The 22,195-nt window shown below is 44.8% G+C and overlaps 1 protein-coding gene across 1 annotated transcript in view; it reads left to right on the top strand.

Annotated features, from left to right (window-relative positions):
* Positions 1-21,330, top strand: part of Fer1l6 (fer-1 like family member 6) — a 118,036-nt gene extending 96,706 nt beyond the window's left edge. The window contains exons 35-40 of the mRNA XM_060389388.1: positions 1,102-1,190; positions 1,587-1,685; positions 4,021-4,262; positions 5,780-5,943; positions 17,054-17,154; positions 19,053-21,330. Coding sequence (XP_060245371.1) covers positions 1,102-1,190; positions 1,587-1,685; positions 4,021-4,262; positions 5,780-5,943; positions 17,054-17,154; positions 19,053-19,239 — 882 coding nt within the window. The 3' untranslated portion in view covers positions 19,240-21,330. The remainder of the gene's footprint in view (positions 1-1,101; positions 1,191-1,586; positions 1,686-4,020; positions 4,263-5,779; positions 5,944-17,053; positions 17,155-19,052) is intronic.
* The last annotated feature ends 865 nt before the right edge of the window (positions 21,331-22,195 follow it).

The following is a 22,195-nucleotide window of genomic DNA, read 5'->3' as shown; positions in this document are numbered from 1 at the left end:
GCAATTCCCAAGTAAATCCCACTTTCCTGAGAACCATCTTAAAGTCAAAGGAAGGGACACAAGCGTCTCCTGGCCTGCTTGTCTTCATGCCTGCCAGGGTGGAGGCAGTAGTGGGCAGGACGGGTCTGGCCTAAAGAGGACAAGACAAGCGTCTTTGTTCCTAACAGCTAATTTTGTGTGCCTTACAGCAATGGTTCTATCCAGTGAGGGCTTTGAGCTTCTTCTCAGGAGGGAACACATAGCACTGTCTGGAAATAGTACAGGCTCTTAGAAGCAGGTGAGGTGCTGTTGGTATCTATTGGGTAGATGCTGCTAGATTAAATGCTCTAATGCACAGGACAGCCTCCACCCCAAAGAAAGAGTTACCTAGCTCAAGTGTCAGGATGCCAACATTGAGAAACTATGCTCTGGGGTCAGTGTTGGATTTTTTTTTTTCAGTTTTATAATTTGAATTATTAAAGTCCTTTGTAAGAACTTCGACATTTGGGAATATTTGGTAATGTAAGAATTCATGAGACAGTATGTATCAGCTGCATATACCATGTCCAATACATAGCAGAGGCGCATAAAGATTTTCTTGTCCTTTCCCAGCTCTTAACTTATGCATTAGTAAATCCTTAATAAAAATATAAGTTATCCCAGGCATGGCGATATGAGCCTTTAATTCTAGAATTTTGAAGGTAGAAGCAGCTGCATCAGGAGTTCAAGGCCAGCTTCATGTACATAATGTGTGCAAGGCCAGTCTAGGCTACATGAGAATCTAACGGAAGGAAGGAAGGAAGGAAGGAAGGAAGGAAGGAAGGAAGGAAGGAAGGAAGGAAGGAAAGAAGGAAGGAAGGAAGGCAGAGAGGGAGGAAGAAAGGAAGGAAGGAAGCAAGTAAGTAAGGGAGGGAGAGAGGGAGAGAAGGCAGAAGGGAGGGAGAAAAGGAAAGAAAAGAGAGAGAAGCCTCTGCCTTTTTAACAAGTGGGTCACATGTGCATAAAGACGCAAGCAGTATCTAACATCCACTTCTAATGAAGCGATGTTGTAAAATAATGAATGGTCCATTGTCATGCCCTGCCCTCTCTCAAACCTAACGGAAACTTTCTTTTGTCAACAAGGGCCGTCTACAGATGTGGGTGGACATCTTTCCCAAAGACACACCTCAGCTTGGGCCTCCTGTTAACATTTCACCCAGGAAACCCAAAGGGTAAGTCTGTCCATGCTAAGGGAAGAGACTGCGGTAGCAGAGTACAGGATTACAGCAGGGGATGAGAGAACGTAGCCCAGCAATCAGTCACACCCCCCTCTCCACCTGGCCAGTGACAGTGGTGCATGGGTTGTGGTGATGGAGGTGGTTATTTTGGTGGCTTCTGAGTCTCCAGCTTCTCGTATGGAAAATGCTGATCCACAGAGGGAAGAGCTGCTCTGACCCACCCACACCCTGGTTGAGTCTGAGACCAGCTGTTGAGCCGCTTAGTTCTGACAGGCCAACCAAGAGTGCTGATGCTAACAGACGTGGGAGACCCAAGGCCCATGGACCAGGTGCAGTGCTTTTGACCCCGTTTCAAGGTCATCTGCTTAACCCTGCACTCCTCCACCCCAGGTATGAGCTGAGAGTGACCATCTGGAACACTGAAGATGTCATTTTAGAAGATGAGAACATCTTCACGGGTCAGAAATCAAGTGATATTTATGTCAAAGGGTAAGGCTCCCCAAAAGCTCCATTCTTCCTTTCACCATCTTCTCTCTTCAGTCTCTAAACAATCGCTGCCTCATGGAAGCTTCTACCCACGTTCCACGGAGGGAACTGTCCTGCCTTGCTAGGTAAGGCCACTTTCTGTGTGAAATATTTGTCTTGTTCATTCATTTTTGCTAAGAATTATTTTATGGGGCTGGAGAGATGGCTCAGAGGTTAAGAGCACTGGCTGCTCTTCCAAAGATCATGAGTTCAATTCCCAGCAACCACATGGTGGCTCACAACCATCTATAACAAGATCTGTTGCCCTCTTCTGGCCTGCTGGTGTACATGCAGACAGAACATTGTATACATAATAAATAAATCAATGTTTTTAAAGAATGATTTTATAAAAACATTTTCAGTGTGTAAACCTTATATAGTTATCTTTCAGTTAAATGACGGATGACTAAACTTTTAAGTGTCGTTCAAAGTATATCTGCCCTCCAATGGGAAGCAAGCAGAACAAAGTGAAGGCCATGGAGGGAAGACCCATGTTTAGCACCTTAAAGGCTCATGCAAAGGCTGGAATTTAGGCCTTCCGATTTACTGGTGCTACTGAGTAATAAGAGAGTCCGGCCTCAGGCCCCCGGGGGAATCATTTGATACGTCCCTTAAATCTCAGTCCTGCTTCTATTCAGCCCCTGGTCAGGGAGCAGGTGAGGGCATAGAGAATCAGTTTAAACTCATCAATTACCCTTTGGCGACAGTCGTTGGCCTTCCCTGATCAAGAAGCACTTTGTGTTCAAAATTCTCTTAGCTACCAACGCATGTTCAAAAGCCTCATCCCCCCAGAATGAGAATATGGGAATGAATTATGACAAAGAAGTAGTGATCAGAGTAGCAGAATAATACTTGGATAGCAGAGTTAGAGTCATCTGATATTGCTTTCCAATATTGTTCAGGATAGATAAATGTGTTTTGGTAACTGGAATTTTATCATGACTCATAATATGGAAGGCTTCTGGAAGAGTTCAGAAACTTCCAACTCCTGACCATTAAGATATATAGAAAGAGACGCCCACGTCCACCCTTCCCACTCACCTCTCATAAGTCTGGGTCTGGCTCCCTCCCCAGCCTGGCACAAACTCAGATCTCAGTTAATAGTCAGGGTATGGTCCTGGGCCCTCTTGTCACCCGACTATTTTATCTTGATACCGTCTTCTTTTTACTTTAGCTAAATAAGTGTGTCTAACCCCCGAGTGGTAGCATTTCTCTGGGAGGAGAAAGGCTTTTCATCTTCCCTAAGACTGAGAAATTGATGCTTTCAGAAAGCCGGCGGTTTGGGGCCTGAAGAAATGGCTCAGCAGTTAAGGGCACACACCGCTCTTCTGGAGCACCTGAGTTCAGTGCCCAGTGCCCACATTGGGCAGCTCAGAGGTGCCGGGAACTCCAGATCCAGGGAACTCAATACCTCTAGCCTCTTTGGGTACTGACACACATTTGTGCATACCCGCATATAAACACACACATACACGTAATGAAAAACAATAAAAATAAACCTTTTAAGGGGTTTGAATTTTCAACTAGTTCGAATAAAAAGTGCTTGTTTTCTGAATTAATCAGCCATGGGCAAAGTACTAGGGGAACATATTGCTTGTAGCTTACATTATTCTTAGCATGGAGAAAAAAAATCAATGGGTAATACTGAGAAAAAAGCACATCACAGGTCATTTGGAGCCCCCACGGTCTTAAACAGATGTGTCATGTATTCCTCAGAACAGCCTTATGAACCAAGAGCCAAACCCAGCTTCATTTTTTACAGATAAATATAAGATACAAGGAGGTTAGATAACTGACCCATGGTTACAAGGTGAGTAGGTAGAAGAGAACTTGGAAAGGTGGCTGTGGGCAGCCCTCCTCTACCCTTGCCTCTATTGTATCCCAATGACCCAAACCTGCTACACTCTCAGGACTCAGAGTCAGAGAGGAGAAGCCATTCCCAGACCTGACAGCAGGCTTGTTCTAATCTTGTTCTAATACTCTGGAAATAATGCTCCTTACAGAGAGGACTCCCCAGCAAATTACACATTCACTTCCTATTTTCTATCTTAATTGCACAGAGCTTTTCATCTATGAACAGCCAAAGACACTTACACAGCCTGATTTGGGATAAGTCTTTTACATATGTGTCGATCTTAGCTTTTCTTTTTCATACTGAAATGGAAAGTCCCATCTGAACCCAGTGACATGTAATGTGAAACTGAAGCTCAGACTCAGTGAAGCTGGAGAAGTCACTTGATTCGGCTGGTACCTGAATACCGCACTCTAAGTGTTTGAATTTCCTTCATCTCCAATGCAGGTGGATCAAGGGTTTGGAGGATGATAGGCAGGAGACAGATGTGCATTACAACTCCCTGACTGGAGAAGGGAACTTCAACTGGCGCTTCCTGTTTCCGTTCCAGTATCTGCCAGCTGAAAAGCAGATGGTCATCACCAAACGGGAGAACATCTTTTCCCTAGAGAAGATGGAGTGTAAGACCCCAGCCGTGCTGGTGCTGCAGGTCTGGGATTTTGAAAGACTGTCTTCAGATGACTTCCTGGGTAAGCCCAGTGGCCCTCTCAAGCCACGCATTAATGTTAAGGATGTCGTCCAGGCTTTTGAAAAGCTGAATGTGATTTTGTTATGAGGACAATCATTTTAGTGCTATTTGTGATCAGAAAAAAAAAAAATTGTAAACAGTCTAACCAGCCATTACTAGGGAACTGGCAGAATCAGCTGTGGTCTGTGCATACAGTAGGCCCACAATGCATTTAGACATGCTGAGCTTTGCTGTATGTAACATGAAGAAACAGTTAAAAGCTGAGTTCATTACTAATCTGTTACGACCGACCAGAAGGGCTGGAGAGCTGGTTCAGCAGCTTAGGGCACGTGCTGCTCCTGCAGAGGCCCCTGGGTTTGGTCCCCAGCACCCACATCAAGAGGCTCACAACCACCTGAGACTCCAGTTCCAGGGGATCTGATGCCCTGCACAGCATCTGAGTGACTGCAGTACACAGACATACAAACACATAAGGTAAAATAATAAAGTGAGTCCATAAGAAAAAGGACCTTCCGCGGCTCCTCACAGAGGGGATGTCGGTAAACAGCAGCCCCACAACCGTGAAAACACTGAAACAGCCAGTGATTTGGAAAAGTGCAGGGAATGCACTAAGTGAAGAAGAATGTGGAAAGAAAACCTCACTTCCTAGGTACACGCGCTCGCATATACACTTATATAAATATATAAACAAATAAGACATCTGATTTAAATGTATATGTTAAAGAAATACTTATATAAGTGTATATCTTAAAGAAAGAAGAGGCAGGCAGGTGAGGGCTGTGCCATGGCCAGTTTGGTGACGCTGAATGGTTTTTTGCAGAGGTACAGGTTCTAAAGTTTCACATTTAACAAATGTTACTTTAGCCCAGGCATGGTGATGCACCCCTTTAATCCCAGCACTTGGGAGACAGAGGCGGGCAGCTCTGAGTTCAAGGCCAGCCTGGTCTACAAAGCGAGTTCTAGGACAGCCAGGGGCACAGAGAAACCCTGTCTCTGAAAAACAAAACAAAACAAGAAATATCCAATAAATGTTCCATTATAACTGGAACATTGTTAAAGTGAGAGACACAACACCTTTATGACAGTATCTTACCCTGGAGCAACACTGCAGTAAAGTGGGAGGCCCACCGTTGTCCTACAGAGTAGATGTCAGGTGGACTCTGGCCTGCAAGATGATGTATGGGGGCCACTGTGGGGAAATCAGCGCTGATGTACGGCACACCTGAGGCCCCGCATCCAGACTCAGAGAACTGTGCGTAGAGCAGGGAAGGGGCCCAGCAGTAATGTTACGCCAAACTGAAGCCTGAAGCTTCACAGAGCACTCTGCCCTGCCTTCCACCTGTACCATGTTGTAACATTCTTGATGGTGCCGTGTGTCTCCATCCCATTCATAGCTATTCATATAGCTAGCACATCTCCCACGCAGCGTCAGGCTGACTGAGTGACGGGCAAGTGAGTCCGTACTGATCCACGCTGACTGGAAAGCCCTCCTCAACTGTCAGGGGCGTCTCTTCACAGGCTCCCTGGAAATGAACCTTAACAGCTTCCCTCGGGCAGCCAAATCTGCAAAAGCCTGCGATTTGTCCAAATTTGAAAACGCAAGCGAAGAGAGCAAGATCTCCATATTCCAGCAAAAGCGTGTGCGTGGCTGGTGGCCTTTTGCAAAAAGCAAGGAGCTCACGGTAAATGGTAGCTGTCGGAGGTGGGCTGGGGGACCGTTGGGGGACAATGTTCTTTCTCGGTGAGTCATTTTGTAAGCACCAAGTTAAGTGCTTTGAAGTGACTTTTTAAAAGCCCTTGAAGTAAAAATCCTGCCAAGAAGCTAGACTTTCCAAAGCTTTATAAATGCATTAGTAATCCTTTCATATTTCAGCCTACTTGACTTAGAAGCTATCTCCACTGGGGTGATTTTCCCTCATTTCACCTGAACTCATGCCCTTGGCATTAAATTTTTAAGCATTTCTTGAAATCATGCATACAATTGTATCTAATGCACAATTTGAGTATAATTCCCTCATTCCTTAACCTCCAAACATGGGACCCAATTTTACAGTCAATCACCCTTTTGCAACTTCCTGAAGAGGGTAATAGCTGGTCGAGACATTTTCTCTGTCTTCTGCATTGCAAGTTTAGCCTGTGTTGGTCCCTACTGGAGCACATGCGCCTGGAGTTCCTGATCTTTCAAACATAATTGGGTAGAATGTTTCCTTTTCACGTTCTTTGATGCCCCCCTAGACCCTCATTGCTCTTCTGTAGGGATGGAGGGCTATCATAAGTGGCCAGGCAGGACGTACAAAGGTACTGGTGCAGACAGCAATACTCTCCCCTGCTAGCCTTTCTCTGCTCTGGATTCAGTGGGTTTGAGGCAAAAAACAAACAAACAAAAAAACCCAGAAGCTGTTGGTCTGATGTTCCTGTATCTGCTCTTTCTGCTGTCTTCCATTCTTAGTTTAGTTCCCTATGGCCTAATAATATTGTTGAGGAAGCTGAGGTACCAGCCACCCTCAGGCTTCTAGGTCCCCAGAGGGCTTACTGAGGGATGACTGCATTCTAATTCTATGCTGGTTCTGGGCACAGAACTTAAGAAGTAAAACCATAGCTGGAGAGAGTCGATACCAAAGAGGCTAAGAAGAGACAGGCAGAGATGGGTGAAGAAGATGAAAGGAAACAGGCTAACACAGAAACCAAAAGAGGAAATTCTTAAGGAACCACTGGGATATATATATATATATATATATCAGCTACTGTTTTGCTGCTGGGTTAAAACACCGTGACCAAAAGCAACTTATGGAAGGGTTTATTTTGGCTCACAGTTCCAGAGGGATAGGAGTCTACCATGGTGTGGGTGAGTGGCTGGCATAGCAGCTGAAGCAGGAGGCTGAGAGATCCCATCTCCAGCCACAAACATGAAACAGAGAGTAAACCGGAAGTGAGGCAGGGCTATATGCTCTCAAGGCCCATCCTCAGTGACAGACTTCCTCCAAGAAGGCTGTGCCACCTCCCCAAACAGAAACACTAACGGGGCCCAAGTTCTCAAATGCCAGAGCCCACGGGGAACATTTCTCATTCAAACTACCACAATCCCATAGAAAGAAATTTGCTTTATGAATTTAAATATGTGCTCTCAAGTCAGGATCTTGCACATGGAACTTAGGATAAACCACTGAGTCTCTCTGAGCCCCATCAATGAAGTTCAAGGAACAATGTACGTAAGAATTCCCTAGGAAGCTGTTAAATGAGAGATCCTTATTCAGTATACGGGAAAGCCCAGCATTGTGCATTTCTAACAGCAAGATCCCAGGGGAGGCAAGTCTTATGTGTGCCTGCCAGCCTTACTTCAGCAAGTGCCATCTGAAAAGATGGCCGTGGGGCCTGGTCCATGGAGCCTGTGCTTGACACATTATTTGGATGTGTCTACCAGATTAAGCTGCAGAGACGGTCCCAGCAATCTTTGAAAAATGGAATTGTGAAAGTTCACGACAGCGTTAGCCATGATGTCCTAAAAGTGGAAACAGCCCGATATCCATCAGCTGACAAGCAAATAAATAAATAATGATGCCCATGAACAGCTGAAAACTGTTACCCAGCTGTGGGAAGAAGTGGAATAGTAAGCATGGACAGACCAAGAAAACATTATGCCAGGGGAAAGAAGCCGGGCAGAGTGGCCACATGGTGTCCAATTCTACCTACACAAAAAGTACAAATGGGCATTCCATGGAATAGCCTGTTGGTTGACAGAGACTGGAGGGAAGAGAAATGACAGCTAATTGGCTACAGGGATGTTCAAACAATGGGTTCAAGGCTGACTCTTGTACAGAGCCTGGCTCCCTTATTAACCCGCTGTGTGATCTCAGGCAACTCCTTACCTGTAAAAACAGAAGAAATGAACACGAGTACCTCATGAGGCTGTTGTGACATTGAAAGGGAGCAGGGTCTTTTTCAGGAACATTATAAGTATTCAGCAAATGATAGGATTTATGTGTCGTGGCATGGTAATGTTTTACCATCCCTGACTTCTGCCGCCGAAAGAGCTAAATATCCGAGGCCATAAACAGCGACGTCCACCCCTAATGGGCCAATAAAATAGAGGGGAATTAGGGTATTTCTCATCATGCTTTAAGGCATTTGTAAATTATACTTCTGATGAATTGACCAAGATAATGGACTTCGGCAATCTTTCATCAATGCTACTCAGTAAATTTAGGAGCTATTAATTAAATGTGTCTCATTTCTGTTTGCTCTTCTTTTGAGTATAGGTCATCTAGTGCTCTATCAACCATTCGTTTTATTTCAATAGCCACAAGGAGTGTCCCCTGAACGCAGTTGGGGGTGTCCCTAACTGCTGAGTAGGAAGCAGCCTCCAGTTCCAAGGAGCTTGCTGTCTTTTGGGAAGGCAAACTATGAAAGCCTCCCGTCCCCAGCTGCCACGGGGGAGTATGATCTGTCTGTAGCAATGATGACTACTGCTAACAACAGCTGACCTTGCCGGGGACAGGTTGCGAAGGGCTGAAAATGCAAACTGGCAGTGGAGGATCACTTGTGACTGAGAAAGCCTGAGTCCCGACTTCTGCTCTCTGACCTCTGCAGTCCTTGAAAAGCAAACCTCAGCCTCTGCAGAGACTAGCCTCAAATGGTCATGTCTGGTCAAGGGTACCAGCTCTCCAACTAGCCACATAAGGGGCCTGCTTCTTCTTTTCCCACTCCAGAATGCTTTACCCACAGAGAACCCAAGCTTTCTTTGGCTGAGCTACTGTCTCACATCCTGCCTGTTGTTGAGTCTCTGCCATGCACATGGGACTACAAGTGACAGAAGTTGACAAATGATGGAGTTCTGAATCATTAGTCTCTGTTTGGTGTCGCTTGTGTGGGCTTCAGTGTTACCCACAGCGCTAAAGACTTAATGGTTATTAATTCATTCATTCTAAAGCCCCATGATAATATACAGATATTCCTATTTTATTATTTTATAGCTAAGGAAGACAAGCACTGAGAGGTCACCAAATAGCTCTAACATGGCTGCTTAGGGAAGGACATGGTTTAAACCCAAGCAGTCTATCCCTAAATTCCTTGCTCTTAATCCCTGAAACAGTGCTTCTCTCTCTGGAAGAAACCCATGCTAATGGAGGGACATCAGCCTGGTTCTACCCAACCTGGTCCTTAGGTTATTAGCCATCTTCTCCACTGAGGGCTAAGATTATACCTATAAAGCAAAATCTATTCCTGAACCAGAAAACTTATCTACAAAGGTTGAGATGAAAAGATACAGAGATGAAAAGTTTGATTACTACTCTCAGTTAGTTGCTGGGAAAACAACAACAACAACAAAACACCAGGACTAAAAGCAACCTTGGGAGGAAAGAATGTATTTCACCTTACAGCCAGAAATCTATCACTGGGAGAAGCCAATGCAGGAACTCAGGGCTGGAACTCAGGGCTGGAACTCAGCGCTGGAAGTGGAGCGGAAGTCATGGAGGGGTGCTGCTTACTGGCTTGCTCAGCCTGCTTTCTTATACCACCCAGGACCCGCAGCCTAGAGAGTGGCCCCGCCCATAGTGACCTGGACCCTCTCACATCAATGACCAATCGAGAAAATGGAATACTGGCTGGCCCACGGGTCAGTCTGGAGGGGGTATCTTCTCAGTTCATGTTCCCTCTTCCAAAATGCCTCTAGGTTGTGTCAAGTTGACGTAAAAATAGTCCACACAATTGCTAAGGATTAGTTAACCCAGCGTGTGACATGCACCACAAGGAAGAGAGTACAAAGACAGAAACACCCCTGACCACCTCTGCTGTTACCAAGCCAAGCAATCACAACCCACCCCACACCTTGACAAAGACAAGCCCGCCTATTTTAAAGCATACAACCCATCCCGTTTTCAAAGTTGCTTATATACATGTACCTAGTTTCCAGGTAAATGGTGACTGGTCCAAGTAAGAAGACTTATTTTGTCAGATTTAATTCATTCTAGAATAATGCAGTGATTGGAGTGACCAGCTGAGTTAGAAAATTTGTTTGTTGTGATGGGTGGTTGTGGAGGTTTGAATTAGTTTGGCCCTGTAGACTCTTGTGTTGGAATGCATGGCCCTTCGGGAGTGACACTATTAGGAGGTGTGGCCTTGCTGGAGTAGGTACACCCTCATTGGAAGAAGTGTGTCACTGTGGGGCTGGGCTTTGAAGTCTCCGAAGCTCAAGCTATGCCCAGTATGACAGTCTCCTCCCGGCTGCCTTCAGATCAAGATGGAGAATTCTGAGCTCCTCCAGCACCATGTCTGCCTGCATGCTGTCATGCTTTCTGCCATGATAATAATGGACTAAACCTCTGGAACTGTAAGCCAGCCATTAAACATCGGCCTTTATAAGAGTTGCCTTGGTCATGGTGTCTCTTCACAGTAATATAACCCTAACTAAAACAGGTGGGGTTAGGGCTAGAGGGATGCTTGTGAATCTTCATGACAGGGGACATTTTGTGACTTGGAATGAGCTAGAGTTAGCTTCCTCCCCCTCGGAAGTAGCAGTATGTTTATTTTTAGTCCCCTCCCCCACAACACACACACACTGTCTCCAGCCTCCCTAAATTCTCCATGCTGGCCTTCCTATCCTCCAGCCTCAGTTTCCCAGGTATCTGGACTTGCATGTAGGCGCTACAGTCCCAGGCTGGTATGCTAATTTGTTTGCTGTTTGCTTTGGAGATGAAGGTTCCTAAGCCCTTGACAAAGACAGGCCTGCCACGTTTTAAAGGAAAAAGGCCACCCAGTTTTCAAAGCTGTTTATATACATTTCAAAGAGAAGAGGAAGTACTTGTAATTGTAGCTCTTCTACAGTAAATGCTCTCAGATAAAGGAAAAAGGGGGAATCCTGTTTATATGGTTTGTTTATTGTAGACAGGGTCTTTCTATGTGGACCAGGCTGGCCTTGAACTCATGACCCGCCAGGCATACTGTACCATGCCTGGTCTTTTCCCCTTGTTATCACCAGAAAGAATGAAGTCTTTTAGAATCTGTATTTTTCCTTATTCACCCTAAAGGGGGAATGTGAAATGACTTGATTCTAAAGGCACAGCGCATCCCTGTAAGATCCTAAAAGCCCTGCTGAGCTTGCGAAGGAAGTTGGCCCCAACTTCCCCTTGTTCTCTTTACTCTGTAACCAACCAACACACATACCCAGGAAACCAAGCCACCAGCGCTTTTCTCCTAACGTGACAGGAAGTTGGTCGTGTACAGGGAAACCTCAGCCATTCGTGGGTCACCTTCTGCCTCTTGAGTCTCGGGTTCTAAGTCCCTAAAGTGCAAGTGATGAATTGGATGTCCCAGACAGTTCGCAGCACCACCTCCAATTCTAACTCTGCCTGGGTCCTCCCGTGCTTTGAAATTATACATAGTGTTGGCAATGGCGGCTCGACCTGTTCTCCCAGCACTGAGAAGCTGAGGCAGGAAGCCTCCTCCAAACCTGAAACCGACATAGGCCACACTGCAAGTTGCAGGCTCACCCTGAGGGCTCCCCTACTGTGCCCCATCTCAGAGTGTGTGTGCGCGCATGTGTATACACATATATGTATTGGGAGCATTCAGTGTTTTTTGGTTTTTGTTGTTTTTGCTTTTGCCCCGGTCACTGGCAGGGGAGAAAGAATTTGTTTCCAGTGTCCACCACCTGCCAGGCTTATTTTTAAAGCTCCCCATCAGTAGCCCAGCCTGTCTGTCTAATTTAGACCCTTGGATTCACATAGCTCCTTGAGTGTGTGCACTGTCACCTTGGAGTCGGTGCAACCTGGCTTCAGGGATCTCTCAGAGTGGGTGCCCTTGGCAGAATGGGAGGGCAGACACACACATTGCACCAGCTAGTCCTCTTCAAAGCCATCTTTAAATAAATCACTCCTTTAAGATATGGAGGTCAGTGAGTTTCTTCTACAGGCAAAATCTACAAATTAACATGTATTTTAGGTTAGGTCCTGGGGCTATGAAGCCCTAAATTTAAAAGAAGCAGCTATACTTCAGGTTGAGGGAGGAACCTTCAGCATCCTCTGTGGCTAATAGCTACAGCTTCAGTGATGCTGGGTTGCTGGGTTGGTTAGGTTGGCAAATGTAAGATGTACTTCCCCTTTGCATGAACAGGTCACTGACAGGGTCACCTGCATTGTGAGGGCTTTCTTCTGCCACCACAGCTCACCTACTGGTTTTAATAACCATCAAGGATCTTGTTTAGTTCATGCTTGCTCTCTCTCTCTCAGTTAGCATCCACCTAAGAGCTTTCCATAAAGCAGAAGCTATGAAGTGTGATCACTCTACTTTCCCACCCCAAAAATGATGTCATAGATAATTAATCATACTTACTAATTACCAAAGATTAGAGTCAAGAGTTAGTGTTAGAATCATAATGACCCCCCCCCAACTTATTTTTGGCTGTGTCACTACAGACTAATGGAATTTTTTGAAAATATATCGTCTAAATATACCCCCTAGAAGAATCTAGGATCAAAATCACTCAGTAACAAATAAAATTTTAGTGCTTTAATTCTATTTTCTAGATAGCATCTTCTACTAAAAGTAGCTGACTTCAGACCTAGAGCCAAAAAACCCAAGAAGAGTCTGAGATGCCCAGTTAAAGTACACAGGACAACGTGAACACTCAGTTCAAGAATGGTTGTGCTTAGTGCAAAAGCCTTTTCTTTAGGTTTCGGAATTATTCCTGAATTCGGGTACTCAGAAATGAAATTCCTAGGTTGAGAACATGGGAGTACACGAAGTGCACATACGTATCTGTACACATGAAGGAATCAGCTACTTTCATACGGCTGCGACAAGACCAACTTAAGGAGGAAGGATTTATTTTAGCTCATGGCTTCTGACATCTTCAGCCCATTATAGCAGGGAAAGCATGGTGGCGCAAGTGTGTGGCAAAGGTCATTCCCCTCATGGTGGACCAGAAAGCAGAGAGTGAGTCTGATGGGACCAGATATATCCTTTAGAAACCCACCCCTAGAGACCCACTTTCAATCACCTAGATCTCACCTCCTGAGGGTGTCACAGTCCCTGTGAAATAGCATAACCGGCTAGCGATCAAGCATTCGAAACATGAGCCTGTAGGGACATTTCAGATTCAAACCATAACTCTCCATATATTTTTTTTTCTTAAAGTATTTTACCAATGCACATTTCACCATGAATTTTTGCAAATGACTTTTCATACCAATGAGGCTGCATTTTAGTGAGCAATGGCAATTAATTAGTGGTGAAAAATATGTGTCTGTTCTGAAGGCGGCCTCGTCTCTTCTCCTCTTACCTGACATCCACTCCCAGAATGTTAAGGCTTGGAGTTCTTATAACTGGTATAGCACATGCGCAGTCTCTTCAGAGACCTTTCCTTGTCATTTTCCCCCATTCACAGATGTCATGAGGTTAATGGCTAATCTCTCAAACTGTCTGTGCTTTTCTCTTCTTCTTCTTATAGCCCTGATTTTAAATTACATTTGGAGGATATTATTAGCTTAAGACCTTTGCTTGGTGAGAGGCTGAATATTGATGATGGAGTAGGAAGTAAAGCCCTCTGGATGCAGAGATAGGCAGAGAGGAGAAGCATTTATCAGAATGCAATAGTCCCCGTTGCTCTCCTGCGGCTGGAATAAGCAAGGCTTCACAATAATAGCTGTTGACTTCTACGCAAAGGTCAGGACTTTGCGCTCAGAAAGCGACCTTAGGCTGGGTGGAGAATGCTGACTGTGTGTTCATATCATGAACGTCCTGAGGACAGGGAGTTGAACAGGCAACTCACTCAAGGTCACATTGTTTCAATGAAGAGCACTAGACTGCATTCCTTCAACTACGGTCCATCTGACCTGCGCTGGTCTATGCTATATCCTGTTCATTTCCAGCCCACAAGTTGGGGTCACATGTATATACCAGTGCCAGAAGGATGATAGCAAAGATTGTGGAATCATTTTAGAACTTTTCAGAAAAGTCACATTTATTATTGAAGATGGCTCAGTGGGTAATGGCACTTGCTGAAAAGCCTGAGGAAAAATGGGTGTAATTCCCAAAATCCGTATGGGCTGGAGAAGAGAGCTGACTCCTGCAAGTTGTCCTCTGACTCACACACACACACACAAGTGTGCACATACATACTCTATCTCCCCTCCCTCCCCTCCTTTCCTCTGCTCCTCCCCTCCCTCTCCCACACAATAAATAAATAAGCAAATGTAAACGGTATTTCTAAATCCCAGAACATTTGGGTTGAACTAGGTTTTTAAACCAAAGAATGACTGAAGGTGCCAGGATTGGAACTCATAATCTGAGTATGTTGACCTCACATACTGCTCAGACAGCCACGTTATTCTCTGCCTCTCTCCCTTTTGCCATGAATTTTGCCCCAAGTGCTCTATCTCCCTCAGCAAGGAGGCACTTGGACATATAAAGTAGCAAAATCATGAGAGCTTATTTAAGAGTACCTCAGGAGTCACAAGATAATTTAGTAACAGGGATTAGCAAGCCTGGGTTTCCATGGCTGCAACCCCAAACACGGAAATGCTATCTACTTTGATGGTGCTTTACATGGCTCATATGTGTATCAAGCACTTATTCGGACTACAGAAATCTGTACTGAGCTGCTCTGATGATGATGATGATGATGATGCAGTAGGGTATAAAGAGGTTGTTTTGGTCCTTTCACTCTTGACCCAAGTGTGCCCTGTTCCAACAATTCCAGAACTTGGGAACTGGTTAGCTCCACCCCACCCCCCAGCTGACTCTCCATCAAATTAGAGCAACTGGATGAAGTCCTTAGTGTACAAAACACTGCTCAGAAGAGGTTAAGCCACCCCTGAAAGAGCCCTGGAAGAGAGTTCTGCTTGTATAGTGAGCCTGTTCCCTTTGCAATCATCAATTTTAAGCTGCTTTCCTAGCTTTCTTCCAATAACCAAGTCTTAAGAAACTCCTTTGCATTTTAGTTCTACCTTTAGCACATCCTAGATGTTACAGCCACATGGCTCTAGAATATCTTACAGATGAGGAACTCAAGATACAGGGAGACGAGTGCCTTCAGGTGGTGATAATGAACATCATGGATCACCTGAGAAAAGCATTTTAAACCTTCTCATCCAGTATCCAACAAAGGAATGAATAAATTGCCAGGCAATTTGTTATCAGTTTTTATCTTATAGACCAGGGTTCAAATTCTAGTTGGGGATGGCCCGTTATGTGTATTTCCTTGGGAACATTGTTTGATCTCTAGCTTCTGGTCCTCGTGAAAAGAATAGCTAGCTTGCTTGTTTTTGAGACAGGCTGAGAGATAATAAAGAAATGATCCAGAGACAAGATGTACAACTGCAATTTGAACTTCAGTATTCTTATTATATGCTGATAATTGTGTGGAAGAGTGACTGTAAACTACAGAGGCTATATATCACTTATTTCCCAGCTTTTAAATACCTTCTGAGCATAATCTGCCCTAATTTCTCAATGGGAATGAGAGACTACACATATTCATGTATGTAAGGGTCATTTCTAAATCATAGGACATAGTTGAGTGGAAATAAATAAGAATAAGAAATAAAGCAAGTAGTCATGTGATCTCTAATCTACGGGACCTGAAGACAGCTTTGACAGTGACTGCATTTGTTAAAATGCTTCTATGATGCTCTACTGTCCCCTCTCCGCGCTACATCACCTTGAATCTCAGTGCACAAAATCCAAGGACGCAGGAGGAAAGAAAATCTCTTCTTCAAAGAACAGGCATTCCAGCCAGTCAGAGGCCCCAGAGCCAGGACTGGCAGTGGCTCACAGAGGGCCCGTCGTGCGGCGAATGAATGATTGAACAAGAAAGAATGACTTGATTTCTGCCCTGGAGTTTGCCAGCCATTTCCGTCTCTGCCAATAGCGTTGGCACAGTGCTTAAGAGAATTGCCTGACACCCACAACTTCCGATTCAGAGGGATGCTTGCCATAGAGGAGAAGGGTAGTTCTAAAATAAAACACTGGTTCTGACAGCCTTGGTGAACACACACAATCAATGATGGGAGGCAGGGAAGCTATTCTGAAAACTCAGGGTCGTATCCGCCAATTTCCTCTGGAGAACTGACGGAAAGTGGTTGCTCTAAAGAGGCCTAACACTTGAGTCATTAGCTCCCTTTCTAATGACTACTCAGTTCTAGTATTATTCTTTCTCTGTTAATGATGGCCAACTGGTCGACGTGAGATATCCGTGTCTATATCTCTGTGTCTATTTGTATACGTGGGACCCTTCCCAAACACAAACCTCAGCAGCAGCAGCAGCATTATGGGCCTCTGTGGCGGGGAAGGTGTAGGTGGTTAATGCGGGTGTGTGCCCAGGCACGCGTTTGTAGAGACCCAGTGGATGTTGGGATATCTTCACCCATCACTTCCCTCCTTATTATCATTACTGTTGTTGAGACAAGGTTTCCTCACGCAGCCTGAAGAGCTCAGTTGAGCTAGACGGGCTGGCCGCTGGGCCCCTGGGATCCACATGTCTCCAAACCCTCCTCACTGCTGGGGTAACACGCTGCCACCTCTGGCTTGTAAGCACGTGCTAAGGATCTGAACTCAGTTCTTCATACTTCATAATAAGCAACCCCACCCACCGAGCCCCCCCCCCTCCAGCCACACCCTGGGGCTTTTAGGAGTCCTCACAAGATGGTTTCTCCTGAACCAGAAAACAGGTATTTTCTCAAAATAAACCAACAGACTAGTCAGAATACTTCCTGCTGACAGAATGACAGACACTTCGGGGTCGCCGGTTTTGCCCCCAGGTGTGTGATTGGAAACTGCAGTTTCTGTCTTATGCAGGGCAAGGTTGAAGCTGAATTCCACTTAGTCACAGCAGAGGAAGCCGAGAAAAACCCTGTCGGCAAAGCCCGGAAGGAGCCCGAGCCCCTGGCGAAGCCCAAGTGAGTATGGCTGGGTTGTAGCTGGGAACGCGGCGCATGCGCGGGGCCTCCGCGACCCCCAGGTTTTTCTGAGGCCCTGGCATTTCCTGTTACATCGCCGAGAACTCGGGAGCTGAGGGTCAGGCGGTATGTGCTGACGAACCTGTGTGGTTTATTGTTTCTGTAACTGAAGAATGCCCCAGAGATCCCAGACTGCAGCTGAAGCAGGTCGTGTCTGTAAAAATGCCTCACCTAGAGCCTCTCTAGAGCAATTCATCCATCTTCCACTCGTGTTGTGTGCACGTGAATTGCTGACCCGACCAAGCTTACAGGACCGACTTAACGTGTTCACACTTCACTGAAAGGTTTTTGCTTCATTGTCATAGTTGTTCTAGTTGGGATTTTTGAGGACAGCACAACATTCCATAGGCTCGGTGCCCATCGTCAACTTGGTCACCACCCAGAATCATGAAATCAACTTAATTTTGCCATTTTCTGATTTGTTTTTTGTTTTGTTTTTTGATGAAAACATTTTCTTTTTGATACATCGTTGCTTTAAAAAAAAAAAAAAAAAGGTTCCCAGAGTCAGAATTAACTGATAGTCCTTTATTGCACTTGACTCTCATGGCCATTAAAAACTGAATGTACAGGAAATACATGTATAAAATGCCTTTTGGAATTATGTTTACTCTATCTCTCCCCAGACCCGGGCTGTGCGATCTTGTCTCTGTACCCACATTCCACCTCTCATAATGCTAGGAACATAACAGGTGCTTGGCTACTCATTAACTCAAAGTTCTTTGTTAAAGCATCCACTTAAGAACACCTCACACACAGATACACACCAGGTACACACTGGGCCTGCACAGGTTCCAGTGCTGAGAGGGGGAAAGTGGACACAGGATCCCAAGCCTAACCGAGAAGCTATCTACAACTGATACCTGCTTGCAAAAAAAAAAAAAAAAAAGTAGTTTTCTCCAATGGCATAGAAGGGTAGGCTCCATGCTGAGCCATAGATGGGTAAGACAAAATGAATTTTCAGTGGCACTTTTGTAGACTTTTTGTCTCATATTGTCTTATGGAGGCATTTTATTTTTGTCTTACGGTTTTTTTGCTTGCATATTACAGTTTCCAATTTTGTGTTTTTATAAATTTGTGTCTGTCTGTGCCTTACTTCTGTCTCTGTTTTTCATTCTGGTTTTTTCTGTTTTGTTTTGTTTTGTTTCTTTTTTTTTGTTTGTTTGTTTCTAAATGGAGAGAGAAAGGGCATGGAGTTAGGTGGGTGGGGACAGGGGGAGGAGTTGGGGAGGAGTTGGGGAGGGGAAAGTGATCGAATACATTGTATGAAATTTTTTTTCAATTAAAAACAAATAAAAAATAAAAAAGACTTTGGAGGGCACAAAAGAAATATCAGGCATAAGCTCTGCCTCCCAGGAGCTTGCCATTTACTTAGAAGTAGCACAGAAACTCATGAAATAGTTATGAGAGCATAAAAGACAAATATGCTGTGCCGAGAAGGAAGTTCGATTGCGGTGGGGCAGGAATTTACAGTGAGGACTCCTGGTGCGCTGAGGTGGTCAGAATAGATTTCATGCAGAAGGTGGGCTTGATCTGGTCGTAGAGGGACAGGTGGTGGAATGGACGGTGTGGGCTTCAGACTGGGTTCTAACAGGGCTCTGGTTTGATTCAGAGCAGCCTTTAACACATGCATTACACCAGCCATTACTGACCGCTTGGTAAACTGCCCTATTTCTGTTGCTTTAGGTATAATGCTCTTCTTCCTCCAACCCCATTCTCAGAGATTCCTATATTCTATCCTCTCCTATGGGTCCCCCAGAAAAACAGCATCGAAAGTGTTTCCTGGGAGGTTGGGACTCATGGCTATTGACCATGACCCCTTTTCCTGATTTCCCCCCTAGCCGCCCGGACACCTCCTTCTCGTGGTTCGTGAGCCCCTTCAAGTGCCTGTACCACCTGATCTGGAGGAACTACAAGAAGTACATCATCATCGCCTTCATCCTCATCATCCTCATCATCTTCCTGGTCCTCTTCATCTACACCCTGCCAGGAGCCATCAGCCGGAGGATAGTCGTGGGTGGCTCCTAGGAGCAACATTAGACACAGACCTCTTTATGATCACGTGCTGTGGGAGGTACTATGGTGATGCTAAAGGGAAAGGATAAAGGGACCCGATAACTGTCCCTGTGTCTTGGGGATAAATCAGGTCTTCTCTAGGAAGACTGAATCCTGGCAGGCTCTCCCTGCCCCAATCTCAGCTACCATCTTCCAGAACTCTAAATCCCAAATCTTGTTTTTGCCTACACTCCAGGATAATCAACGGTGACCCCGAATTGACCTCAGTAAGCCTTCTCTCAATGTAATAGATCGTATTTTAAAAGATCAAACTCTGAATCTGAAATTTTATCGGAAGCCCCATATTTCAAATAAAATGTCTTCGTAAACAGACAAAAAAGGCAGCTAGTAAATTACTATCTACTTAACAAGTCCCAAATACCACTTGGTTTAATCTTCACAGTTACAGGACACGTTCACTTTCAGGCTGTCAAACTGGCTTGACAAGAATGTGTCTAAATCATCTAAACTATTTCATTGTTAAAATCCTCCCACAGAAGTGGTTCTCAGCCTGTGGATCGCAACCCACAAAAGTAATTTTGTGACTGGGGGTCACCGCACGAGTCGCAGCCGTAGGAATGTTGAGAACCGCTGCTCCATGGAGTGAAACCGCAGACAGGTTACCTTCAAAGTCAACTGAATACACACAGTAGCAGTAGCAGTAGAGCTGTGAGAAGTTCTCTTGCATTTGCTCTGTGGCACTTTCCGAATGCAGCGTCCACAGTTTGTCATAAGACATGAATTCTGTGCATGTGAGTCAGGTGGGAATTCTCATTGGCTAGATATACAGCCCCCCGGCGAGCATTGTGTCCCCACTGGTCACAGACTGTGACAGGAACAGCCCGTGCCGCCTCTGCTCATCCCTCACTGCCCCAGCAGGTGAGCCAGGTACTCGTGTGGCCCTCAAGTACAGAGTGTGAAAGCCCGTCTGAGAAACAGCAGCTAATTCACGCGATGGCATCGGCACGCCTTGAAAGGAAACTCCCAGTCTGCAGCACCGTTCCTGCATTCTGTCCTATCTACAGTGGGGGTTGGGTTGAGGGGCCTCTTTTCTCAGACATAGTGAGAAAATACAGGCTCTGGGATGTTTGGCCTCAGTCCCCTCGCAGGACTTCTCCCCCCCAACAATTTTTCTTCTTCCTATCACCAAGAGTCATTCCCCAGGTGGCACTGGGGAAACTAAGTTTGAGTTCTTCTCTCGACACTAGAAGCATCAAGACAATGGCTTTAATTTTACCTTTTTGTTTGTTTGCTTTGTTTTGCTTTTGAGATGGGGGTCTGCTATAGTCCATATGGATCTTAAACTTCCTAAATGGCCAAGAATAACTACGATTCCCGATCTCCCTGCTTTCATTTCCTAAATACTAGGACTATAGACGTACCCCACCATGCTTGGCTTCTTATATATATTTTAATGCTATTGCACAGTTGTAACTTTTCTAAAGTCGAAAGTGCTTACATCTACATAGAAAATCATTCTGGAATGTTCCTGGTCCATCAAAAACAGAAGGTATGCTCTGTGAAATTAAAAAAAAATAGAAGCTTATAGTGCTGGTATTCAACCCCAGAGCCTGGTGCATGCTGGGCAAACATCCCACCATGGATTTGCAGGCCCTGTGATTTTAGACTTGAGTCCTGTTCATTCAGTTCTGGCTCTCGATGCTCTATCTCTGAGCATCGGTACCATCACATTTTCCTGAAGTTCTGAGAAACAGAAGCTTGCTGCCTTGGCAGCGTTTCCTAGTGAGACTGGCTGCGTAAGTGGTGGCTTATTCTCGCTTCGCAGTGATGTATATTCATCCCTGACGGAGAGGTCAGATTGTTTGATGTCATGAGGCGTACGTAATAAATCTGCTCTAAGTATTTGTATATGTGTTAGAAACCTATACACAGCATGTTGGAAAAATAAATATGCACGATGGGAAATTTCTAGAGGAATATAACAACATGAACAGTTATCTAAGCAGCATAATCTTTTATTTACCTCTTCCTCCTTCTCCTAAAACTTCTTTAATAAATGTAATATTTTAATGTAAAAAAGTTAATAAATATAAACTTACCTCTGTTCATTGAAAAATACTTATTGGCACCTATAAGCGGGGCAGTGGAGAGAGAGCAGGGATAAAATAAGCATGGCCAGATTATCATAGGGATTGCATTCTGGAAGCTCCTCTCCCCCAAATTCATTGTTTTATCTTCAAATAATGGTTCTGCCAAGAAAGGCATTGGACGACCAATATGTTTCACAAATAAGGCTTTGAAAAAAAAGTGCATATATTTCTGGTGTTGTTGGAAAAGGAAGTGCTATTTTTAGATAAATCTGGATGTAAGAGCAGGTGCTTTCTAGTGGATTCTGAAAGGTAAAATCTTGACAAAGCAATGCAAATTGTTGAATCAGCTAATAAAAGCAAGCAAGAAAATTATCTGGAAACCCTTCCAAGTTAAGTAGAGTCCACCAGCTTCCCCTTGATGTCAAAAGATGTCCAGATGCTAAAAAGCCTGGAGGCAGAAGCCTTCGAAACATTTTAGAAATGTGTGAGATGGAGTTGGTAAGCAAGGATAATTTTGGCGTCAGCCATGTCTGGTGTTCTATACATAGGATATCACATATGGCCTGTCCTGCAAAGAAAAATTAAACAAAATAATCTTCTGCCTAATTATGCAGCCCTGGTCCTAAAGATAATCGCAGTCTTAAAAAAAAAAAATACCCATTTCCCAAGTTACCTTGAGTCCCCACCTTTCTTTTTTCTTGGAGCTTAAATCCATTTGAGAATGCTTTTTATCTTTCTAAACACCATTTAAACCCCACCCTGCCCCCACCCTCAAACAATGTAAGACAAACTTAGTCCCAGCCACAAACACAGACACCCTACCCCGCAGGGCTGGGTATCTAACCGGACATCACACCCTGGAATCACTCCGTATTCTT

This window comes from Meriones unguiculatus, chromosome 8, assembly GCF_030254825.1.
Source record: "Meriones unguiculatus strain TT.TT164.6M chromosome 8, Bangor_MerUng_6.1, whole genome shotgun sequence".
Lineage (NCBI taxonomy): Eukaryota > Metazoa > Chordata > Mammalia > Rodentia > Muridae > Meriones > Meriones unguiculatus.
Note: the sequence above shows the minus strand (reverse complement) of the source record. Positions and strands in the feature narration are given on the sequence as shown.